This window comes from Podarcis filfolensis, assembly GCF_964270895.1.
Source record: "Podarcis filfolensis genome assembly, chromosome: Z".
Classification (NCBI taxonomy): Eukaryota; Metazoa; Chordata; class Lepidosauria; order Squamata; family Lacertidae; genus Podarcis; species Podarcis filfolensis.
In genome coordinates this window covers 24711925-24737789 of record NC_139617.1, presented here as the reverse complement: position 1 = coordinate 24737789, position 25865 = coordinate 24711925, and the positions used below count along the sequence as shown (strand labels likewise).

Here is a 25865-nt window from a genome sequence, read left to right as displayed (position 1 = left end):
ATCATATTTTTTCCTTGATTTCCCCCCCCCTGAAAACTAGGTGCGTCCTATGGTCCGGTGCGTCCAATCGTGCGAAAAATACAGTATTTCTAAACTGCTTAATATGTTTTTAAAAACCGAAGCCATATAAAAATAAACATACCAGAAATTCTTGAGACAACAGTCTCAAGAAACAATAATTTCCTAATCACATCTTCTAGTCCTGTGGGTCAAGGAAAGCCCATGCAAAAATATAAATATTTACAGGACGTCTGAAGCAACTGGTGGATGATGCGTCAAGTTTGGGAGGTGGAAGGGTATCTCATAGTGCAGGGGCAGTGTTCAAAAATACTTTTTTGGGAGTCATTGCCCTGTGATATGGCGAAGGGTACAGTTTGATCAGTTAAATTTCTACAGACTATCCCAAGTGATCTTACAGGTCTATGCAGGGACAGGCAATCTTTCAAGTAAGCTTGTTCTGAATTGTTTTATTCCAAATCTTCAGTTCCCATATTTACTCCGGGAGCGATCCTTGCTGGAGAACCCGGGGAGACAGGAACCCCAGGACAGAGAGGGCCACCAGGACTGTTCGGGGCAAAAGGCTACAAAGGTGAGCAGATTTTCCATGGCCCTTGTGCATTTTCACCCAGATGTCACCAAGAATTGAACATCGCATGGTCCTTTGTTCATGGAACATGGTGACTGCAGGTGGGGTGAGATGAAGAGGAACAATGCATTTAGGAAATTTGGAGGAAGAGGCATAGCTTTTTGGTAGAATGTGTGCTTTATATACAAATGCCCCAGGTTTAATCCTTCCAGGAAGGGCCTGGAAACACTTGTGTCTGAAACCCTGAAGAGCTGCTGCTGGTCATTGTAGACCAGAGGCTGTATCCATTCTCTGTCTGCTAGTACAAGGGGTCTTGCATTAGCAGGTGGGTGAGTTTTAGTGTTGCACAGCAGAAGACTCGACAGCAACAGCTGTGCTAGCGGAAGCTTTGTACAACAGCTTCTGCAATCTATGGTGCAACAAAGTTACTAACAACATGGAATTCTCTTGCACAACAGTTTCCCACTAGTGGAAAACATTTAATCAGTGGGACAAGAATATTGCTAAATGGCTTTAACTTATCACTATGTTGGATAGAGGCCCAGATATGGGAAAGCTGTGACCCTCCAGATATTTGCTAGACTAGAGCTCCCCTCATCCCTGGCCACTGATCATGTTGGCTAGGGCTGATGGGAACTGAAATCCAACAATTTTTGGAGGGCACTAGATTGGGGAAGGCTAGATGGACCAGTGGTATGACAGAATATCACTGTGAATTTGAAACAACATATTTGTGTGTGGTTTATAACTTCTGCAAACTTCTGGATCTTTGGAGAGTCCAAATGATTGCATTATATTGTCCCTTTAAATGCATCTACAGAGAAGAGATGTGGCACTTCGCGTGGAGAAGTTTTTATCACTGTCAACAGCTTTTCCCAGCCTTGCTAGGCAAAACTCCAACAGTGGGAGGAATTAGACAGGGACCCTTAAAAGTGCAAAGCAGGGTCTGTGTCAGAGAGCTTAAATGCCAATTAAAGTGAAAGAGGTGGGGCTTCATATGCATCAGGAAATGAAAATCATGGGGAAGTGGAAATAAGCCCTATTGAGCAAATATTGTCTTAATTCTACCATCATGCCAAACCATGGCTAACAATACATAACCATTGTTTGGTTTGTTCTCTGCTGACCACAGTTTATTAATCAGCCAGCAAAGTAGAATCAGATCATATGGTTTGAAGTCAGTTTGCAAACCCAGGTTTGTGCTAATCATGGTTTGAAGTGATGTCTGAATTGATATAAAGTTATGGTATTCACACTCCATCCAAGAAGGATTTTCACTTAGGAATTGGTGTGTTGAACAGATGTGAAGACAAAAGCAGACAAGTAGCTCTATAAATCGTGGCTTGTTTGGTGGATGTTGAGAGGCTCTAGTCATGGTTTGAGTTCTAAACTGTGGTCACAGAACTGAACCATTGTTTCCCAGGTGAAGCTGGAGATTGTGCTTGTGATGGAGGGATCACACGAGCAGGCTTGAAAGGGGAGCCAGGTGCCCCTGGTCAGCCTGGAAGACCTGGTGAACCAGGCCCAAAAGGACCTTTGGGAGATCCAGGAGATGGTGCACAAGGGCCACCTGGTCAACCGGTAAGTAAATGTTCATCCCTAAACATTCTCCATGCTTCCCAACCAGTCCTTTGTTACAGTTTCCTAAGAAGAAGCATCTGTATATCTCTTTGTTTGCTAACTATTTTTTCATTTGTTTGCATCCCAGGGTTTCTTTGGTCAGCCTGGTCTTCCAGGCATCAAAGGAGAGAAAGGAGAACCGTATCTGTCCTCAGGCAGAGGCACCAAGGGAGATCCAGGGAATGTCGGCCCTAGAGGGCCTTCAGGCGAATCTGGAGTTCCTGGTAGGGATGGTATACCTGGTTTGCTAGGTCGACCAGGCCCTCCAGTAAGTGTTTTTTCCATCTGCCTGGGCATTAGAGCCCATTATTGTTACAACATGCTGTGTTTGTGATGTCAACAACATGCCATGCACCGTACAGAATACAGAAGGGGTGAAGTCCCTGACAAGAAGGCTTTTCGAGGTTGGCAGAATCAACAGACCTGGGGAAAATATCTGAAGTGGCTTGGTGGGGGAGTCTTGCATGGAGGAAAGTCTCTAAAAAGCCCATATTTCTGGTTTTTGCAAGGGTAGCTACCAAAGCAATTGGATAGGCAATATGGTGATCAAATGCTGAACAGTTGTGGCTGTAATTTTGACCACAGTTCATCTATATGTTGGTCTTAATGAGTTGTGGAAAAGGAAAATTCCTTGGTCTGAGTCATTCTCTTAGTCCAAGCTACCATGGAGGAACGTCAATGTAATATTCAGAAAGCCAGCATTCCTTCTAAAGTATCCTACAGGATAATGCGATCATCTTCATGGGTGATGGATGAGCTCTCACAGATGTGGATAATATTGCTTGGAATAAACCAAACTACTTGCCAAAATAATTGGAAAATGGTTTTGCTGAATATGAGTTAATTTGAATTAATCTGGAATCCATTATACACCCCACTAAAGTTGTGACAGAGACCAATCCCTACCACAGTGCCCACCTTTAAAAATTTCCACCCTTTTAACAGTGATTTTGCATGCTCCCTTCTTCCTTCCTTCCTTCCTTCCCTCCTTCCTACCCACCCACCCACCCACCCACCTGGCTGCTCCTGGCAACAGAAGAACATGGGGAAGTGGGGGTTTCTCACTCCTCTCTCTGGCAAAGCATCATGTGAGGTATAAGTAGACCTGGGAAGCAAAGTTTTCCCAAGAGCTACTGCAAACATCAGAGATCCATAAGACCACAAGGAGGATGAGAGTGTGGGGATTGGTTGGTTGTAAGGAAGGAGATGAATTATTCTCTAAAAACCAAGCCAGACAACAATTTGAGGGGTTGCGGCAGTGGAAGACAGGAGTGCCTGGCGTGCTCTGGTCCATGGGGTCACGAAGAGTCGGACATGACTAAACGACTAAACAACAAGTTTTCATCTTGTATTTAAATTATGAGCTGCAGTAAACTTTGATTTTTTCCAGTCAAGAAATCCAATCTTCTCTTACTTGGATATTTTTTTAAATCTCTTTTTTTGTTTGTGTTTAGGGTGATGGTGGATTGGGCTTTCCAGGAGACAAAGGTTTTTCAGGGTTACCTGGTTTGAAGGGTCGGCGTGGAGAGAGTGGTCTTCCTGGAGTTGGTTTCCCAGGCCCAGCTGGACTTCCTGGGCCTCCAGGTGACCTAGGACTTGACGGATATCCAGGGCAACCTGGTCCCCCAGGTGCTCCAGGTAAGTTATTTGGGGTTACTCTTTGAAACAGTAAACAAAGCCCATGTGACATTTATTGCTGAATGCCAACCAAATTTCTAACTTCTCACCTTACAAGCAGATTTTGTACATATATGGTGGAAATGATGGAAGGCTAGAAGTTATTTGAGGATGGTGACCTAGATGGCAAATGACATACTTGGGATAGGGTTGATAGAAGATTCATTGTTATGTCTTCTAAATAATGTAAACGATCATAGGATATAAAAAAAAGTTTTAAAAAAGTATATTCACAGATGCTACTTCGGCAAGGATCTCCTTTGCACACCTGGAAAAGATAGCTGTAAAGCAGGTGGGGAGCCTTTCGCCCTTCAGGTGTTGCCGGATTACAACTCCCATCATACCTGGCCATTGGCCATTGCTAAGACTGATGGGAGATGTAGTTCAGCAACATATGGAGGGCCTAAAGTTCTCCACATGTGCTGTAAGCCCAAATAAGAAAGAAATAGGGAGCAAATGGCATTTGTTAAATGGTCAAGAATGTTACTGTATAGAGAAATGACAAAAAGAAAAATCAGATGAGTAGAAATTAGTTGTGCAGTGTGTTTGTGTGTGTGCAAACTGCTTTGCAAAAAGTGTCAGAGGCCACTACTGCTCTCCCTTGGCAGCTGTGGGTCAGTGATTAGTACCAATGGGCCCTTGTAGGGTTCCAGGACTTTGGTCTTTTCCAAAAGGATGCTGAACCCTGATTCCAAGCCTAAGCGAGCCAAAATAGGTTTGAAAATGTTCCTGTTGTTGAGGAGCAGTTTCTATGTTCTTGTTTGAATCACTTTGGAAAGTAAAACGAAAAGATCCTCCCTATTCCTAGGTTCCAATGCCAGCTTTCCAGAACAATTTTAACAATGGCGATGTTTTCTTTCCTTTTCTTCTGCTGCTTTTGTTTTGTTTTTAATACAATTTCTAGCTTGTGCCTATTTTAACATTTTGTTTATGGAGAAATACATTTCATCTTGCAGCTTTTTTAAAAAAACTGTGTCAAGCAAAACAGGCTTTCGTAGATTTCTCTGCCCAAACCACACACACCACTCAAAAAATATTACTTCCTATAATCACAAGGGTCTGAAGCTTTATGAATTTCCTCTCGACTTGATCGACTGCATTTGTGGCCTGTTTGCAGTACCTGTGAATATAGGAGAATTATGGTTCAAAGGTTCAAAGGAAATGACTCTTCGACTTGCGGGTTATTCTTTTGGCTTTATGTTTTTATTTTTCTCCTGCCTTTGTTTTTAACCTCTCCTCCTTTGCTTAACCGGTATAGGTGATTGCTGCTGCGGTGAGGAGGTTGGTAATGAAGTCTTAGACGCTCAGGGAGGTGAGAGTGAGGCCAGTCATGAGACTTGTGATGGGAGAATTTTCTTCCTTTCCACTGAGGCACACAGAGAAGCATGTTGCACAATATTTTGGGAGGGGGGAAGGGACACACTTGGTGGTTGCAGCAGGTTGATGGGAATACAGCCAAAGGAGAGCTTGCTTTCATGTGCTTTTTCCCTGCCCCCAAATCACGTGTTCCCACGCTAACCCTCTGCTTCCTTGTGTCTAAGTGTTTCCACGTCTTTGCTTATTGCATGTGTTCCTCACAATGGCAATGGAACAAGTTGATATATATTTCTCTTTCTCTTTGGGGAAGGACTACAGCTTGATGCAGAGCACATGCTTTGTGAGCTCGTTGGCATCTGTAGGGAGAGCTGTGAATGCCCCCCCTGTCTACAATTTTGGAGAACTGCTGCCAGTCAGTGTACAAAGAACTAAGCAGCATGGAACAATAGTCAGACACTGCATAAGACAGCTCCTTATGTTTCTGTACTTTGAGGGGGGAGCCATATCTCCATGATAGAGTACATAGTTTCAGTGCTTTTTTCTGGGGGTACTTAGGGGTAAACAGTACTGGTATGATCCGCCGCCCCAAAAAAATGTTAAAGTGTGGCAGTTACTGCAACAACTTCATGGTGAGTACTGGCACCTTAAAAAAAAGAAAGCACTGCATGTAGATGTTGAAGGTCTCAGGTTCAATCTGCAATACCCCCTGTCTGCAATCACATTGTAGAATGAGCAGCATTCAGCTAGATAAACAAATGGTCACAACAGCTTCATGGGTTCCTCTGTACCTCGGCATAAGTCACACATTTTATTATTATTTCAATGGAGATTGAGGGGGACCTTGTGATTGTTTTTCCTGATCAAGAATCAGGATTGAATTTGCCCTTTATCTCAGTTTTCTTCTTCTTCTTCGCTGCTCTAGAGACAGCATCCTATATCCCAGACACTGGCTGCCTTGAGGCATTTTGTGGGGAAGATCCAGACCGCACATTTTAAACAAGCCCTGTTGTAGCTGTTGTGCAAGGCAGATTTGTTTCTCAGATACTGAAAATCCTAAAACACTTTGCAGGAGCATTTGTATTTCTGTGAAACAGAGGGTGTTTCCACGTGGAATTAAGCAGACAATTAACCAGTATGGTAAAGAGAATGTGGGGGCAAGGCCTAGGATCATTTGGTCCATCACATGGGGCCAGGAGTGGCGGATCTGTGGCCCTCCAAATGTGGCCAGACTCTAAGATTATGGGACTTGGAGTCCAACATCACTTGGAGGGTATAATGGTTCCGCCATCCCTGGACTGGGCCATTCTCTTTTGAACACAAATCCTCCCCACCCTTCTACTGCAAGCCTTAAGTATGAGCAAAAGTCAAAACAGGATTTAAAACAAAGTTAGAAGTCATTATTCTCTGGTAGGTTTGGAAATGTTACTCTTGAGCGCTCTTTAATCAAGAGGATTCATGGACCTGTTCAACCATTATTGACCAAGTAACTTTTTGACACACATTTCCCCCCCTTTAGGTATAACGTTGCCCTGTCTGATTCCTGGAGCATTTGGTCCACCTGGGCCTCCAGGATCCCCAGGATCTCCAGGTAGGAAATATTATACACTCCTTGCCCTGTCCTGCTGTGAACCTCTCTGGTTCATTTTTCCTTCAACAATGTGAAAAATGAAATGCAACCGTCCTTCAAAATGCACACTTCTCTGAATGTTGTGAAGCAGTTCTCCAGCCAAATCATGCTTTTTTTAAAAAAAAAAAGAAATGTGTATATTAGGACAAAGTGTGTAGGAACATGCATATATTAGTGGAAAATAGCATGCAAAAAGCTTTTTATGAAGGAAAATCATGTGCAAAATGTGTCTGTTAGAGGGAATGCTGGCAATTTTTTGTGAGAACTTTTTATTTCTTGTGCCTAACTGATTTTGTTCCTCACCCATCTTCAGGCTCCAAGGGCAGAAAAGGTCTGCCAGGCATTCCAGGGCAGCCAGGATTAAATGGCTTTAAAGGACCGCTAGGATCACCAGGGGTAGAAGGGCCTTCAGGACCACCAGGTAAGAGCCAAGATTGGAATCTGACTTGAATCTGATGGGAGTGGTAGTCCAAAATAGGTGGGGCACCAGGTTTAGGAAAGGCTACTTTAAGTGCTCATACTACCTCACATTCCTTACCCCTCCTTTCATTTTGCAATTTTCACAACAGCCCTGTAAGGTGGGTCTGTTTTAATTGCCTCACACTCTTGCAAGTTAAACTACAGCCAGTTTGCCTAAAGCCATCTTGCAAGTTCATGATAGAGGCAAGAATTGACCACAGGAATTTCTGATTCATAGCACAGGGCCAAAACGGAAGTCGTGGGTCTATCAGTCATGTGTCAGTCCTGTTTTTGGGCAGTTTCCACTGACTGACTGCAGAGATAGTTTTGCATTATTCTCATTTTAATCTTCAATTATTTTTTTCTTATTTTAATTCTTATTCAGGCTGTAACATAAAAGACATTACATCTTTGCTCTTGTTTTTATTTGAGGCTTCTCTGGCATTCGTGGAGAGCCAGGGCCACAAGGATCCCCAGGACCTGACGGGACGAATGGATTGCCTGGAAATCCAGGCTCCCCTGGTTTGCCAGGGCCAAGGGGGCCGCCTGGTGAAGTTTTTGGTGCTGAAAGCGGAGCTCCAGGGCAACCTGGTCTGCCAGGATTGGCAGGAGATAAAGGCATCCTCGGGGAACCTGGCCTTCCAGGTCCGAAAGGTTAGTTCTGCTGCTGCTAGAGTTGGCTGCTGGTCTGAGAGAGCCCATGATGCAGCCGTGATGCCTAAGGTAAGCAGGTCTAGTTCTGCTCAGTGCCTGGATACGAGATCTGCCTGGGAACCCCAAGTAAAATAAGATGAAAATTTGGGGTCTGGCACTTTCTGGTTTTTCTAATACAGTGGTACCTCGGGTTGCATTACCTTCGGGTAATGTAATTTTCGGGTTGCAAACACGGCAAACCCAGAAGTGTATACTTCCCAGTTTTGGTGCACGCACATGCGCAAAAGTGCTCTATCGCGCCACACGGGTGCGTAGAAACGGCGCCTCTTGTGGATTTTTTGGGTTGCGCACGGACCCCTGGAACGAATTAAGTTTGTAACCGGAGGGTCCACCGTACAGCGGTGGAGAACCTCTGGCCCATAGCCATACTAGGCTTGCCAGGGATCTCCATTTAGCCAAGCCATGCCTGTCTGCCATATTTATCGTCCTTTGAATGTAGGTGTCATACTGCATTTCCTTGAATTTTGCAACATGCTTTTCACATCGCAACCCATGGATCTGAAACAGCCGTTTCAAGGGGCCAACCACTTCTCTCTTTGCAGGTGCAGATGGGAGGCCAGGTCTGTCAGGTGCGAAAGGTGGACGTGGGGAACCAGGCCTTCTGGGTATTGATGGACCACGAGGACCTCCAGGACCTGGCGGCCCTTTTGGCATTAAAGGAAAGCCAGGTCCAATGGGAGCAGTCGGCTTCCCAGGATCACGAGGTAGGTTGTGTATCAAATGGGAATAACTACCTTCATGGGCAAAAATTGGGTCGCATCCGACTATCTTCTACACAGAGTCAGCCTAAGTGAGTCGTGCCCATGAATTTCAATGGGTCTGCTCTTAGCAGGACTGACACTGGATTCTGTAGCCCCCTTTCCTTGCTTTTATACAACTTGGCAGGATTATAGTGATGGGCCTATAAACCTGTGATGCGATGTCCATATTCTTGGGGAGCCTTGGGTGTTGTCGGTCCTGTTCCAAGCAGCCTTGGTGACCCAAAGCAAATGTTCAGGTTTGCACCAGTAGCAAGACAAGGCAAAAATAGGGCAGGATCTAAGTTCTGACAAGGTACCGTATTTTTCGCTCTATAGGACGCACTTTTTCCCCTCCAAAAATGAAGGGGAAATGTGTGTGCGTCCTATGGAGCAAATGCAGGCTCCCTGGCTTCAGCGATAGCAAGGCAAAGCCTCCGAAGCCTGCGCTCCGGAGGCTTCGCGTTGCTTCCGCTGAAGCCAGGAAAGTCTGCTGTTTGAGGCTGGCGGTGGAGAAAGCAGCGCTTCCCCCATCGCCAGCCCCAGAGGATGGGGGGCAGCGGGGAGGCGCGCGACGCCTTCCCGCTACTCTCCAACCCTCCTGTGGGCTTTTGCGGGAGATGGGGGAATTCCCCCACCTCCCGCAAAAGCAGGCAAAAGCCGTGCGCTCTTTAAAGGAGCTGCGCGGCTTTGCTGGCTTTTCTAGGAGGTGGGGGAATTCCCCCACCTCGCAGAAAAGCCTGCAAGAGCCGCGCAGCCTTTGAAGAGTGCGCCGCTCTTGGGGGCTTTTCCCCAAGGAGGGAGAAGGGACTGACTGGCCGAGTCCGTCCCTTCTCCATCCTGTGGACTTTTGCGGGAGATGGGGGAATTCCCCCACCTCCCGCAAAAGCAGGCAAAAGCCGTGCGCTCTTTAAAGGCTGCGCGGCTCTTGCAGGCTTTTCTGCGAGGTGGGGGAATTCCCCCATCTCCCGCAGCTCTTGGGGGCTTTTCCCCAAGGAGGGAGAAGGGACTGACTGGCCGAGTCAGTCCCTTCTCCCTCCTGCGGGCTTTTGCGGGAGATGGGGGAATTCCCCCACCTCCCGCAAAAGCAGGCAAAAGCCGTGCGCTCTTTAAAGGCTGCGCGGCTCTTGCAGGCTTTTCTGCGAGGTGGGGGAATTCCCCCACCTCGCAGAAAAGCCTGCAAGAGCCGCGCAGCCTTTAAAGAGCACGCAGCTCTTGGGGGCTTTTCCCCAAGGAGGGAGAAGGGACTGACTGGCCGAGTCCGTCCCTTCTCCCTCCTGTGGGCTTTTGCGGGAGATGGGGGAATTCCCTCACCTCCCGCAAAAGCAGGCAAAAGCTGTGCGCTCTTTAAAGGGGCTGCACGGCTTTGCTGGCTTTTCTAGGAGGTGGCTGGAATTCCCCCACCTCGCAGAAAAGCCCGCAGGAGCCGTGCAGCCTTTAAAGAGCGAGCGGCTCTTGGGGGCTTTTCCCCAAGGAGGGAGAAGGGACTGACTGGCCGTTTCAGTCCCTTCTCCCTCCTGGTCGAAAAGCCCGCAGGAGTCACGCGGGGCTCCTGTGGGCTTTTGCGGGAGGTGGGGGAATTCCGCCACCTCCCGCCAAAGCAGGGAGAAGGTCTTGGAGTAGCGCACAGGCTGCGTGCAGCCTGTCCACTGCTCCTAGAGCTGCGGGGGGGGATCATATTTTTTCCTTGATTTCCCCCCGTGAAAACTAGGTGCGTCCTATGGTCCGGTGCGTCCAATCGTGCGAAAAATACGGTAAGTTAATCGTTTCAGGTACAGTGGTACCCTGGACAGCTCCAGACATTGTTCAGCTGGAGACTACATAACAACATAGTCAGAATGTCGTTCCAGCACCAGTCAACCTCAGTCACCTTATTTAAAGAGGTCCAGTCCTTCACAGGCATTAGTTTATAGAGCTGCAGTTCCCAGGGTGTTTTTAGCAATCAATACCACTTCCCAGGGAACTCTTGAGAAGTGTCGCTCTCTGAGTGGGCTCTCCTAAACAACTTGCAGCATCCTTAACAAACTATAGCTCCCTGAATTCCTTGGGAGAAGCTATGACAGTTAAAGTAGTATAATAGTGTTCTAAGTTCATGCTGCTGTTGTGGCCTTTGTGTGTGGAGAATGTTTTCATGGGTTTGTGGCCCAGAGGCTCAAAACTTCATCTGCAAAGTGGCAGGGCAGGGTGGCTCCTCAACATTTTGTAGCTATAAAAGCAGCTCGCCTGTACTTATACCTGTGCATGGGTCGCTCCCAGTGAACCATAGTTACAGGTAAGCGCCACCATTTTCTGAGTCATTCATTTCATTCATGGCCCTTGTGCTTTATCCCTCTTCATATGTTTTTGTCTGTTTTTCCTCACCATGTTTCTCTTCCATTTACCACCAACCCCTCCATTTCTGACGTCACTCTGTATTGCTTTCTGGGGTTCTCCACATAGGCTGTCAAGGTGAGAGAAAATGCACTGTAGCATAAAAGCTCCTGGACTAACAGCTATCTAGCTTTTAATGCTACAAGACTTGCATTGACTGAAGGTGACACCCCTTATTTTAATCAGAGAGAGAGAGAAAAACCAATAACAGCCACAAAACATTGTACTTCGTATGCTCAGATATTGCAGCCAACCCAACCTGGACAAGGCTTTTGTGTTCTGGGAATCCCCAACATGGACTTCAGTTTCAATACGGTCCCTCTTCCCCTTCCTCCGCTACCTCCATCCATATAATATAAAACATATTTCACTGTTTGTTTTAAAGAGGAAAAAAATCAGGATGTGACTTTTAAGTGCTGCAATTAGAATCTTGCAAAGCTTGTTAGCTGGGTTCCCCCCCCAACTTTAGATGCTGCTTTCCCCAGAAACTACCTGATTTTTTTTTTTAAATTAAAAAAAATGCATTTGAGCATTCCTTTTTCCATGCTTCTTTTTTTTTTAAATGATATTTATTGGAAAAAATGTTTTAAAAAAAATAAAAAGAAAAAAAATTTCACACACACAAAGAAAAAACAAGACAGAAAAATAAAAAAAACCATCATTCTCAGATTCCCCACTTTCAATACCTTCTTTCTTTGACCTCCTCCTCCTCCCTTTTCTTGTTTCCTGATTAATAATAATCGCAGCAAATCCTTTCCTTAGTTCATAATATTCTGTCATTACATTACCTTAATTCTATTTTCATCTTATCATATAGAAACCTTAAAATTTAAAGCTTAAATCTTATTTTACCAACTTCTCCTAACCTTAACATTCTTACCTAATTCTTTAGACATTTTTACAAGAGCCAAGTAATTTCATTTCAACATTTTTCTAACATTCATTAATTTTCTAGAACAATTTTAATTATATATAAAAAAAGAGCAAAACAATCCAATCTTCATCCAGCGTCCCTTCCTCCTGGTCCCGGGCTTTGTCAGTCCTTTTTAACCTATTAATCTAGCACATTAACCTGGTAACCTTATATCCGAGGCCCTCAAGTCTCTTCCATGTCCCTTCTGCACCTCTTCTTCATATTTTCCTTTCACTCTAGGGAACTCCAGCTTGGTAATGTTTTGGACCCTTTTCAACAAGTCAGCCCCTTTTCCATAGACCAGACTGGACTCCATATGGTATTTAAAAACATGTTCCAGATTCCCTCCAAAATTGAGAGCCCCCACAGCTCCAGACATCAGACAGCCCATTGCCAGACTCGAAAAGTCCAGATCTCCCTGTAAAGGGGGGTCTATCCAGCCCCCCATTTCCAAACCTAACCAAACTTTATCTTTCCAAGTCTGGTTTTTTCCAAGTTCATTTGTCAACTCCAAAAATTTATGTTCCTGCTGGGCCGCTGCTCCCTCCGTCTCTGGCGCCCAAGATTCAACCACATCCTCTTCTTTCAGTTGTTCTGTCATGGCACACTCCTGTTTTAGTTCCTGGGTGGGCTCCATATAATTTCCCACTACCTGTTCAAGGGTTCTGGGCGCATTAGTCATTAAATCCATCTTCTGGCTTAACTGATCCAATAGGGCATTTATTTTACAGAAAGCACCCAACAGTGCTTCTGAAGACATTGTCCTGCAAGGTCACAAATCCTTTCCCACGGTTGTAATCTGAGACAGCTGCAAGCTCCCAGGAATTAGTTACAATTTCACAATCCCCCTCTAGGGGGAAAGCTTCTAGTTGTTCTTTCTTTTGATAACAATAGCAACAAAGTTTCTTTTTTGTGATATTTTGTCCATATTTGTTCTTTTAAAATGCGAAAGGAAACAATGGAATCACTATGTTTCTCTTCTCTTAACTATCTGTCAGAGACATTTGTTTCTGGTCAATGAGCTTCAAACGTCAATTCTGACACCCCGCTCCAGGATGGAAAATTACTTTGCTTTAAACTCACTTCTGCAGGTTTAAACAGCCCCCCCAAAATATCCCCCTTCTTCTCCTGCTGCCGAAGGGGGGTTCAGCGATTTTAAATGATGAAAGCCAATTCTTTAAAAGTGATTTTCAAAGCTCTAGTTTACATTGTCTTTGCTTTGTTTTGGCTACAAGGAAACGGAAGGCTGACTTCCTGTTTAGACCTTCCCGTTTCAGTACCAAATTAGGGTAAATTTTAAGTCCAAATTCCTTTCTATTTCGCCAGTACTTAATTCAAGTCCAATTATTCAGTGTTTCAGTACTCACGGGTGGTTATTTTAGATGCCAAATTGTCCCAGGAAAAAGGCAGCGCTCTCCAATAACGGCTATACGGCTTCGCTCCACAGAAAAAGCAATTGACTCACAGCACCGCGCCACTTCCCCCTCGTCGCTTCGGAGCCCGTTAGTGGGTTCCTTTGCGGGTTGGGGGGACGCTAAGGGTGCCCGCTGAGTCCCACGGTCACAGGCTTCATCCGCCTGTGATTTCCAGAAGGGTCCCTGCTTCGCTGTAGCGGAAAAGACCCGTTTCATGCGGAGCTGGTCCCTCCAATTCAGAGGGAGTCCGCCATTACCGATGGTGCCACCCCGGAAGTCCCTTTTTCCATGCTTCAACCCTTCACTATGGTGGACCAAACCACAAAATATTTTTTAAAATTAAAAATTTACAGGTGGAAGCAAGCTGAGCAAAGAGTTCAGAGGCTAAATTGGCTAAATTCAGCCCGCCTGATGCCATTACTGTGACCTCCCCTGGGAATGACCACGGATTTAACAGGTTTTGGAAATAACATCTGGAATGCAGAATGATGGAAGCGATGGTAGAAAATGCACCTTGCACCATTGGGCCTCTTTTTAGAAACACACATTCTTTGGTTCAGCACAAAGGTGGGGGTAGCGAATGGAATCTGGTGTTCCAACTTGTGGCCTGGTTATTTACAAGTACAACTGAGACGCTTCCCGAACCTTGGCTGATAAATCCTAAATTAACCCAACCATAAGGGGTTTCGCTATTGGCAGTTGTGTAGTGGTGTAGACAGTAACCTTCCTAGGCCTTTTAATTGTTAGATAACTAATGCTTATTATTTATTTATTTTTGCATTTCTAAACTTGTGCATATTAGAAAGGCTGCATGATTTTGGGGTTTCATCCTCTTGTACGCAATGCGACGCTTAGTGCAGAGGCGGATTGAAAGAGGGGAGAGAAAGAGAGGATGTGAAATTAAGAGTCCCTACTTGTCTCGATTCAGGACTTCCTGGAGAAAAAGGCAGAAGTGGTGATCCGGGGGCACCAGGCCCCACTGGTATGAAGGGCTTCCCTGGTCTTGTTGGTCTCCCAGGACGTCCTGGTGAACTAGGGTTACCCGGGGCACTTGGCCCTCCAGGTGCAGATGGAAATCCAGGTTTTCCCGGATTAAAAGGTAACAAGTGTCAATATTCAATCTGCGTAGCTATGTATTGTAATGACAATAATTTTGTCTCACGGCACTTTTTTTAGGTGGAATATCACACTGTTGCCAATCTGGCACTGGCACCCTCCAAATATTTTGGACACACTATGTTGTCGAAGGCTGCCTTTGTAGGTAGAATGTTGAACGTGGGTGTAGAAGATTCAGGTGGTAGTGTTAAATGGTGGGTTTGCAATTACAAAAACAACAAAACATTATAAAGGCAACAACATATAAGACCATACTTCAGCAATAACATAGGGACAGCCACAGAAAGCAGTGTTGAAAAATTATCTCGCCCCATATATTCCCAACTGATCACTATGCTCCACAGGTGAAGGCCTCATGCAGATACCATCTTATCAGGAGATTCATTCCACACAGAGTAGGAATTGGGCCTTTAGTGTAGGGTTTTAAAAAAATATTATTAAGGGCAGTGCTATTCTTCCAAAAAAAAAATTGTTTAGGTGTACTATTATTTTTCTACTCATATTGAAATACTACCCCTCAATGAGGCCAAACTTAGATTCACGAAATGTTTAGGGATATGCGTACACCTGTGTCCCCCCAGAAAAGAAGCACTGATTAAGGGCCATGCAAGAAAGGAAGGAGGGGGGGGAGACTTTTGATATGTGAGGGCTAAGTATTTGCCAATGTGGCAACACATTCTCCTCTCAACCTTGGAGGATAGGTTCAGCCAGAGGGCTCAGGTAAGGTGCAAGTCTGCCCGCAGTATTATGTGACAGAAAGGTCTAGGCCCTTGTCTCCTGTTTCCCCTCAGAAGGGCTATTTCCAAAAGCTTAATTTCCACTAGTCTTCAATTGGCCTAGGATGTGTGTGTCAGGACTAGGTGGACTTTGCCTCACTCCAATTCCAGAGTGGACTTTCCTAATCCAATCCGTTCAGACCACAATGCAGATCAAATCAATGAACCACTTCAGAATCCTCATTCTGGTGGATTCTGTTACAAGAGTCCAGGGGTTTAACTGTGTTTAAACATTGGCTTTCCAGTAGATTTTGTTTAAAAATTGTTTTCCATTTCCCTGGAAATGGGACGGAATGGACTTAGTCCTATCTTCTCTGACAGCTGGGAAGGACTGGACTAAAATGAGTTTGCTTGTCCTTAATCAGGACCTACTGGTGGGAGGCTAGATGGGTCACACAGCACCACCACAGCCATACAGATATATGGTAAAACAATAGGGAGCAGGTCCCCACATGCATATTTGGGCTAGACTTGAGTCCTGGATCTGTAAAGGTGAAAGACTGATACAGTAGACCAGTGGTTTCCAAATAGCTAAGTACTGTGGACCCCTTGTTTTTCAAAAGCCAAGCCATGAAAATTTTGATACCTCTGTGGTAGTTTTTGTTATGTGAATGGTGCCACAGACCTCCTGGGTGAGTTATGCAGGTCCGCAGACCAGCAATTGGAAACCATTGCAGCAGACCACTTTGCAGTTTCTCTGTGTGTAACAAATTCAATTTGCTGTTTGATGCTAGGAGAAAAGGGCTTTGCAGGTGTCATCGGCTTCCCTGGAATGCTAGGCTTACCTGGAATCCCAGGAGTGAATGGGCCGAAAGGAGCTTCCGGATTACCAGGAAGAGACGGAAATATTGGGTTTCCTGGACTTGATGGTCTAAAAGGTAAGGCTGGCAATTTGGGATTGGGCCAAGCTTCACCTGGATGGGCAAAGCCAGATCCATACCAGCTGTTTTGGGGGCCCAATTCAAGGTGCTCGTGTTAGTGATTAAAGCCTTCAATGTCTTAGGCCCCAAATATCTAAAATATGACCTCTTTCCCTAAAGACATTCTCAGTTCCACCTCCCTCAGAAGCTCAGGGGGTGGTGTCCCAGGAGAGGGCATTCTCTCTTCAACCCCTAAGTTGTGAAATTCCCTCCCCACAGAGCTATGTCTGGCACCTTCACTATACAGATTTCATTTGCTGTAAAACACACCTCTTTACCCTGTTTTTTGATACTTGAGATGTATATCGTTAGGACTCATTCACATTAATTGATGGTTTTCAATGTTGTGTTTTAAATTGTTGCGACCTACACAGGGGCCTTAGGGTAAATTTGTGTGGCTGGGAGGTGTCTTTATCATTTCACATCATGTCTCTCTTTTCACTTCTTCAGGAGACAGAGGTGACCGTGGTCCTCCAGGACCTCCTGTCCTTAGACCTCTAGAACAGGAGCTTGCATTCAAAGGAAGCAAAGGAGAGCCTGGTTTTGCTGGGAATGCAGGGTTTACAGGACCTAGAGGTACTTGTGGGAGTTCACATAATACCATCCGGTTTCCACTGTTGTCCGTAACCAATCGTTCACCTATTTAACAGCCTAGAATGATGTCACTAACCCCTTTTAGAGAAACGCCAAACCACACCACATCATACGGCGGGAGGGCATTCCACAGGGCGGGTGCCACTACTGAGAAGGCCCTCTGCCTAGTGGACCCGCTCCCAGTGGACAAATTTTATGATATTTGGAATTCAGTTGCATAAGTACCATAGTAAGTTAATATCTGGTTAACTACAATAACAATTCCCCCTCTTTTTTAGTAATGTACACAATATTTATTGTTGTTGTGTTTTGATTTCTACATGGGCACTGTTTCTTGTTTCTTCTTCTTTTTGTGTGTGTCTTATCTTAGTCTGTGCACTTGTACTTCTGTACCTTTATTTTTCAATAAAGAATAAAAAATTAAAATATTTACACAAATTTCTGTAGATATCTGAAGGCAGCCCTTTAACGGGGAGATTTTAATATCTGATATTTCCTTGTGTTACTTTATATTCTGTTGGAAGCTGCCCAGAGTGGTGCAAATAATAAATTATTATTATTATTATTATTATTAGGTACATGGGGCGCTGCTTCACCAGCATCAGCCAGTCCTCAGCCAGCCATTCTTACTTAACAATCAACCCAGGAGGTGGCAGCACTACCCATCTGCCTGCTCTTCCTTAGTCACAGGGCTCATCCACACTTCACCTTTTGCCCCATGGTCTGTGCTTTGAAGCTCCGTGTCCAAGTGCTTTCCCTTTTTTAATAGAATCCTAGAATTGTAGAGTTGGAAGGGGTCATAAGGGTCATCTAGTCCAACCCCCTGCAATTCAGGGAATATTTTTGCCGAATGTAGGGTTTGAACCCATAACCCTGAGATTAAGAGTCTCATGCTCTACCAGGGCTTCCTCCCCCCACCCCCCATTTTGTCCCACTGCTTTCCACAGGAAACCCACTCTTTATTTTTTATTTATTTTTATTTTATTTATTATTAATAATTTATTTACAACATAATCCATAACAGCTCATACATACAAACAAACAAACCTACCACCATTGACAATTTAGTTATCAGAATTAAATTCCTATCCCCTAACATAAAGAAAACATAACATAAAAATAAAATATTTCCTTTATCCTGTAAATGGCCTCCTTATTTACTTCTTGTATACTGTTTCTTTTATATGTAATTATTACAATTTTTCCTAGTTATGACTTAAAAAACCGCAGTCTCCTGTAGAAATTAATCGAAACAAGTCCAGGTATATATTTTGGGGCATTGTTTGCTAAAGTATTCTCTGCATTTTCCCCATTCTTTTTGAAATTCTTGTCTGGGTTATCCCCTAATTGTCTCTGTTAATCTGGCCAGTTCAATATAATCTAATAATTTATCCTGCCATTCCTTTTTTGTTGGCACAAGTTTTTTTTTCCAATTTTTGGCAATTAAGATCGTCCCCGCATCTGTGGCATAAAGAATATTTTCCAGTCTTTTTTTTGCTATACCTGTGTCTGTTATTTCTAATAGGAAAGCTTCTGTATTTTTCACAAAGTTATATTTAAACATTTTTTTTAGTTCATCATATACTATGATGCGGTAAAGCAGAAGGGACACTTCTACATATCTGGTGGACCTGTGAAAAAATCAAAAGCTTCTGGGATATAGTATAGTGTATGAGGAAACCCACTCTTTAACGGTGACTTGGAACAAATGGCAATTCGGATTTTTACGCAGATAGCCGTTTGCTCTGATTCAGTGGTAAAAACCGTTTTTTCACATGGAAAGCACTGGGCCAAAAAAAGGAAAGAAAGGCACTTGGACACAGAACTTTAAAGCAAGCACCCCCAAACTCGGCCCTGTAGACGTTTTGGGACTACAATTCCCATCATCCCTGACCACTGGTCAAGTTAGCTAGGAATAATGGAAGTTGTTGAGATGGTTGGACAGTGTTCTTGAAGCTACCAACATGAGTCTGACCAAACTGTGGGAGGCAGTGCAAGACAGTAGTGCCTGCCATGCTCTGGTCCGTGGGGTCATGAAGAGTCGGACACGACTGAATGACTAAACAACAACAACAAGTCCCAAAACATGGAGGGCTGAGTTTGGGGGTTCCTGCTTTAAAGCATGGATGACCTGTGCCTAGAAACATGGCACAAAAGGAAGTCTGGATCAGCCTTCAATGTTGTCCTTGTTGTCCATCAGGAAGAAAGAAGAGGTCAAAACTGGGAAAACTAGACTGAGTTGGCTATGCCTTTATTGGCTCTAGCTCCACCTACTGTTGGACTCCCTGTCTTCCTCCCTACCAGCCACCACAGATCATAACAACTTTGCTTTGATTTCCTGTAGGGAACAAGGGACTCCCTGGTCCCCGTGGACAGCCAGGACCCCCAGGAATAGCTGGGCTTCCAGGCAGAGAGAAAGGACCTCCTGGAGACTCAGGTCTCCCTGGAACATCTGGTTCTCGCGGCTTCCCAGGACAGAAGGGAACCTCTGGCATCCTAGGTTTTCCAGGAATGCCCGGAGGAAATGTAAGTATGCCTGTTTCTGGGGACTTAATGTTGGATTCCTTTTGACTGCTTTAAAGCACATTCAAAGTGAATTCTTTCCCTCAGAGAGTTCTGGGAAGTATGGCTTGTTAAGGCTTGCTGGAGATTGTAACTCTGTGATGGGGTGAACTACAGTGCCCAGAATTATTTGAGGGAAAGAATGTGTTTTGAGTGTTCTTTAAAGTTACAGTGTATACAGCAGAGTACTACTGTCCTGCTCTGAATGGAAGCAGGTCATGTACATCATTTCACCATGTAAACATTAGGTCTGGCTTTTGTGGATGCCTACAGGCTTCCACTGTTTTGTGGGAGGGGTTAAAGTGCATACTAGAAATTTAGGTTTGTGCAGTTAAACTGGATTAAAGTGCTCTGTTACCTGGGCACAACAAATCCACTCTAAAAAGCACACAGGGACTCTTTTTACTTAGCAAAGAGATGGGAAAATGCCCTGAAAAGCATCGGATGAACGAATAATTAGCAGGAAGACGTATAAACAGAACAAACGCTCAATAAAAACTTTGTGGGATAAATTGCAGTACAGTGGTACCTTGGTTCTCGAACAGCTTAGTTGTCAAACAAATCAGCTCCCAAACCCGGAAGTAAGTGTTCAGATTTGCGAACGTTTTTTGGAAGCCGAACCTCCATTAATGCATGAAGGGGTTAGGATCACAGAGTAAGCTGTTGGTGCTAGAGTTGACTAAGTCATGCCCCCTCACCTCTGGCAAAGAAGGGAGTGAAGCTTCTTTGCTCACTCTCAGTCTACCATGTGAAAATCGCAAGGATTGGAGGTCTGGATCTGAGGCTCCAGGCACAGACCACATGTTTAGAAAAGTTTTCTACTGGGGGACTTCCGGAGGCGGCGCGAAACTGTAATGGCGGTCCTCTTCTAGTCTGAAGAGGGGCTCCGCAGGAAAGGGTCGTTTCGCTGCGGCACAGCGACGACCCATCAAGAAAAACCACGAGCAGAGTGAGCTCGTGGCCGTGGGACTCGGCGGGCACCTGGAGCGACCCCGAAATCGCGAAAGGAACCCCGTAAGGGGCTCCGGAGTGAAAGAGGGGTAGCGGTGCTGTGAGTTCATCGCTCTTTCTGCGGGAGTGAAGCCGCGCAGCTGTTGCAGATGAGCGCCGACCTTTCTTCCTTTAAAGATTCGACTGAAACAACAAACCCGTGAGTAAGGACGTTAAATTCGGCAGTAAATTCTTGAAAAAAATTTTGGCTGTAACCGGGAGACGTTAAAAAGGAAGTCCGCCTCCCGGATCTGCTTACAAGATCAAAGCAAGGGATCAGAGAAGCGAAAAGCGGCTGAAAAGGGATGTTTTAAAGAGGGACTTTCATGCACTTTCAGAAGTGACTGTTAACGAGAAAAGATAGACTTATTTGTGAGCAATTTTTTAAAAGGAAAATTGGAGCGATCCTCCCCAGTAAGATCATTCAAAGCTAAATTCCAAATCGTCGGGCTGCTGGAGGGGAAACTGTTTAACTGCGGAACTGTTACAAATTGTTACAAACTTTTACAGACGTATGGATACCCTTGAGCTTTTGAGCTTTAACAAGCTGGACTGGATACAAATTGTAGGCACCTTTTTGAAACTTTGTTAAAAGTTTAAAGTACTCTGCAGGACTTGTTTATTACCATTTGGGACTATTGCATTTCTGTTTTTTAACATACAGGGGACTTTAATGGCGGAAAAGTTGCCTTCTTCTTTTTGAAACTTTGGTGGTACTCCCCCTAGAGGATTTTGGGAATATAAGGCCTGGGAACAGCTTTTTATGTTTACTCTCTCTCACTGGATTGTTTTTAAATTGGATCTGTCTTTCCCATGGGACAATAACAATTTGACCTTGAACATTGACTGATGAGTGGTACAGGAAAGACAAGAGCAGCCAAAGCCAAGGAAGCTAAGGAGAAGGAAAAGGAAAAAAAGCAGGCACAGCTTGTACAAACAACTTTGACTCAGGGACGCAGATCATCAGTTCCAGCTGTGCTGGGCGTACAAAAGGCAGAAGCCGAAAAGTCTAAAATTCCAGCAGAGGAAGATATGGCAGCAGGAGCATCTGAGGGAGTTCTGAAACAAATCTTGGAGCAGTTGGCAGCTTTAAATCAAAAGGTTGACAACCAATCATCAAAAATTGACCAAGCTACATCTTCGATCCAGAAATTGACAGATCAGGTTTCCCAGCATACACAAGCAATTGAAAAATTGCAAGGAGCTACACAAGAAAACCGTAATTTGGCTGGGGAAGCTGTTCAAATTGCAACGGCAGCTAGAAAAGAGGTCGAGGAAGTTAGAGGTGAAGTTAAACCTTTGCATAAACAAATTGGTGAACAACAAGCCTACCTCTCGATGGTGGAATTGAAAAATCGTGAGAATAACCTCAGATTAAGAGCAATCCCAGAAATTGAACAAGAAGATTTAATTGGATTTTTGACAACAGAATTTTCAAAATTCTGGGGCATTAAGGAAGAAACTGACTTTAAAATAGTGTCAGCTTTTCGGCTGGGAAGATTGGTAAGGAAGGACAGACCCAGAGATTGTTTGATAATTTTGAGATCAAGGGAAGAGAGAGACAAAATATTAGGCCTACATTTCGCAAATACATTGGTGATACAAGATAAAAGGGTGGAAATTTACCGAGACATCCCAAAACAGTTATTGGACTTGAGAACCACTTATTCAGAACTGGCAAGACTGCTGAGAATCAACACAATTCGTTATAGGTGGGAGTTTCCACAAGGGTTATCATTTACTTACAAGCAGAAGAAGGTAAAGATAAAAACACCAGAGGATTTACAAAAGTTCCTGCACGATCACGGTGAAGATCTCCAAAAAGAAGCAGCAGCACTTTGTCCTCTACCACAAGCTGGGATTCCGCCTGGAGGCGGAGCAGGCCCTACACCCTCGGGACCAGAAGATACACCACTCTAGGTGTAACAAAACAGTACAGGATGTCTCTGCAGCTACTTAGTTGGAATATAAATGGCGGAAATTCTCCGGAAAAAAGAAGGAAAATATTTCACATATTGAAGAAAGAACAATTGGACATTATTTGTTTACAAGAAACCCATGTGACCAGGCTTCACAGAAAAGTCTTAGTTAACAAAAGACTAGGCCAAGAATTTATTTCATCAGACAAGGTTAAGAAAAGAGGCGTGGTGATATATGCCAAGGAGAGCCTGGCACCAAAATTTGTATTTAAAGATGAGCAAGGAAGAATCTTGGCGATTGAAATCCAGACACAAGGAGAAAAAATTTTGATATTAGGAATATATGCGCCAAATGACGGGAAATCAGAATTTTTTAAGAAGCTGCATGAGACCATGTTGGACTATATGGACTACAACAACATCATAATGATGGGAGACATGAATGGAGTGGTATCTACACATATGGATAAGTCTCAAAATCAAAACTTAACATCAGATGGCAGACTGCCTAAAACTTTCTTTGAACTGATTGACAATTTGGATCTGATTGATATATGGAGGACAAAAGACCCCCTAGGTAAAGAAGGAACTTTCTTCTCTGAGGCCCACCTGTCATGGACAAGGATCGACCAAATCTGGACATCTAGAGGGCTGGCACCCAAGACTAGAAAGGTGGAAATCTGCCCAAAAACATGCTCCGACCACAATGCTTTGAAACTAGAACTTAGACTTACCCAAACCGGTTCCTTCAGATGGAGAATGAATGACACCTTATTAAGAGATCAAGAGATTGTGAAAAAGGCCCAAAAAACGTTAAAGGACTATTTTGAAATCAACCTGAACACTACAGTTGAAAAAAGAATGATCTGGGACGCAAGTAAAGCCGTTATGAGAGGGTTTCTGATACAACAAAATACAATCAAGAAAAAGCTCTGGAATGGAAAGAAGGATAAAATATTGGAGAAAATATATCAAGGTGAGAAGAAACTGAGAACCAATCCCAAGTCAAAGGAAGTGCTGAGAGAAATCAAATTCCATCAAGCACAATACTCTAAACTGATAAATCAAGAGATCGAATGGAAAATCAAACAGATGAAGCAAAGATCGTTTGAATCAGCAAACAAATGTGGAAAGCTGCTAGCTTGGCAGCTGAAAAAAAGACAAAAGTTAAATACAGTGACAAATCTAGAGATTGAAGGAAGAATGGTTCAGAAACCAGAAGAAATCAGGAAGTGCTTCCACAGATACTTCAAAGAACTTTATGCACAAGGGCCTCAGAAAGAGTTGGAGATAGATCAATTTTTAAGGATAAATGGACTACCAAAAATAACCCAAGATAAAAGATCAATCTTGAATTGTAAAATAACTCAACAGGAAATTGAAGGTGCCATTCAGAATATGCAACTTGGCAAATCTCCAGGCCCGGATGGGCTTACCTCCAAATACTACAAGACTTTGAAGGACTACTTGACACAGCCTTTGATGGAGGTATGCAACCAGATCATGGAGGGGAAGAGGGCACCGGAAACGTGGAAAGAAGCATTCATCACATTGATACCCAAGCTAGAATCTGAAAAGACCCAGCTTAAGAACTACCGTCCCATCTCACTCCTGAATGTGGATTACAAAATATTTGCAGACATTTTAGCAAGCAGACTTAAAAAGGTCTTAAATGAAGTAATTCACAAGGACCAAGCTGGCTTTCTCCCTGGTAGACATTTATATGGAAATACCAGAAACATCATTGACATTTTGGAACTATTGCAAACCAATAGGAACACAAGGGCGGTTTTAATCTTCATTGATGCGGAGAAAGCATTTGATAATATATCTTGGAAGTTTATGAAGAAAAATTTGGAAGGGATGGGAGTGGGACGGGGGTTTGAAAATGGAATAGAAGCAATCTATTCAGAACAGAAAGCTAAATTAATAGTGAACAATGTGGTGACGGAGGAATTTAAAATTGAAAAAGGGACACGACAAGGGTGCCCTCTATCCCCTCTTTTATTCATTTCAGTCCTGGAGGTGCTATTGAACATGATTAGGGAGGACCGGTTGGTACAAGGGATAGAGGTCGGAGTGAAACAATATAAACTGAAAGCTTTTGCAGATGACTTAGTTTTGACATTACAGGAGCCAGAACCCAGTACAAAAAGAGTTTTAGAACTTATTCATGAGTTTGGTCGGGTTGCAGGATTTAAGTTGAACAAACAAAAGACTAAGGTTTTGGCCAAAAACTTGACATCTACAGAAACAGAGGGGTTTCAGAGAGAAACAGAATTAAATGTGGTTAAAAAGGTGAAATACCTAGGGATCTATTTGTCTTCCAAAAATTTGAACTTATTTAAAGACAATTATGAAAAATGTTGGTCGGAAATTAAGAAGGACTTAGAAATTTGGTCAAGATTGAAACTTTCCTTGTTGGGTCGAATAGCAGCTATAAAGATGAATGTATTGCCGAAAATGTTATTTTTGTTTCAGACCCTACAGATCGTGGACAGAGTGGAATGTTTTGGAAAATGGCAGAAGGATATATCTGGGTTTGTCTGGCAGGGCAAAAAGCCTCGAATAAAGTTTAAAATACTAACTGACTCGAAAGAAAGAGGAGGGTTTGCCCTGCCGGACTTGAGGTTATATTATGAATCTGCAGCCTTCTGCTGGTTGAAAGATTGGTTTTTGTTAGAAAACACTGATGTCCTGGATCTGGAAGGGTTTGATAATGCTTTTGGTTGGCATGCATATCTATGGTACGACAAGGTTAAGGTTCATAAACTGTTCAAAAATCATATTGTCAGAAAATCAATTTTTGCAGTCTGGATGAAATATAAGGACTTATTAGAGAGTAAAACCCCGAGGTGGCTATCACCAGTGGAGGCCAAGGCTCGAAAAAGACCCAATATGGAGACCTATTGGCCGAAATATTGGGAAATAATCGAAAAAATTGGAGACAACTGGAAACTGCAGAGTAAGGATAAACTAAAAAATAAGGTGCGAGATTGGTTACACTATGCTCAAATTCAAGAGGTTTTTAAATTGGATAAAAAAGTTGGTTTCCAAGTGGAAAAATCGAAATTGGAGACAGAATTGTTAGAACCAAAAACTAAGGTATTATCGAGAATGTACAACTTGCTGCTTAAGTGGAATACACAGGATGAGACAGTTAAATCTGCCATGATAAAATGGGCACAGGATGTTGGACATAACATTATGTTTGAAGACTGGGAAAGGTTATGGAACAACGGGATAAAATTCACGGCATGTAGTGCCCTGAAAGAAAATATTATGAAAATGTTATACCGGTGGTACATGACTCCAGTCAAGCTAGCTAAGATATATCACCTGTCTGATAACAAATGTTGGAAATGTAAGGAGGCAGAAGGGACATTTTTTCATCTCTGGTGGACCTGCCCAAAAGTGAAGGCCTTCTGGGAAATGATTTACAATGAACTGAAAAAGGTATTTAAGTATACCTTTCCCAAGAAACCAGAGGCCTTCCTGCTGGGCATGGTAGACCAGAAAGTGTCAAAGAAAGATAGAACTTTGTTTATGTATG

General features: G+C 43.7%; 1 protein-coding gene across 5 annotated transcripts in view; it reads left to right on the top strand.

Moving 5' to 3' along the window:
* Positions 1-25865, top strand: part of COL4A6 (collagen type IV alpha 6 chain) — a 193751-nt gene that overhangs the window by 144358 nt on the left and 23528 nt on the right. For 3 of the 5 annotated variants that reach the window (XM_083595793.1, XM_083595792.1, XM_083595794.1), the window contains exons 21-33: positions 485-589; positions 2010-2167; positions 2295-2474; positions 3661-3844; positions 5142-5195; positions 6717-6788; positions 7141-7248; positions 7719-7940; positions 8543-8704; positions 14364-14534; positions 16062-16205; positions 16698-16823; positions 19186-19367. In XM_083595793.1, the coding sequence (XP_083451919.1) occupies positions 485-589; positions 2010-2167; positions 2295-2474; positions 3661-3844; positions 5142-5195; positions 6717-6788; positions 7141-7248; positions 7719-7940; positions 8543-8704; positions 14364-14534; positions 16062-16205; positions 16698-16823; positions 19186-19367 (1868 nt within the window). The remainder of the gene's footprint in view (positions 1-484; positions 590-2009; positions 2168-2294; positions 2475-3660; positions 3845-5141; positions 5196-6716; positions 6789-7140; positions 7249-7718; positions 7941-8542; positions 8705-14363; positions 14535-16061; positions 16206-16697; positions 16824-19185; positions 19368-25865) is intronic. The other 2 variants (XM_083595796.1, XM_083595795.1) reach the window with 1 other exon arrangement.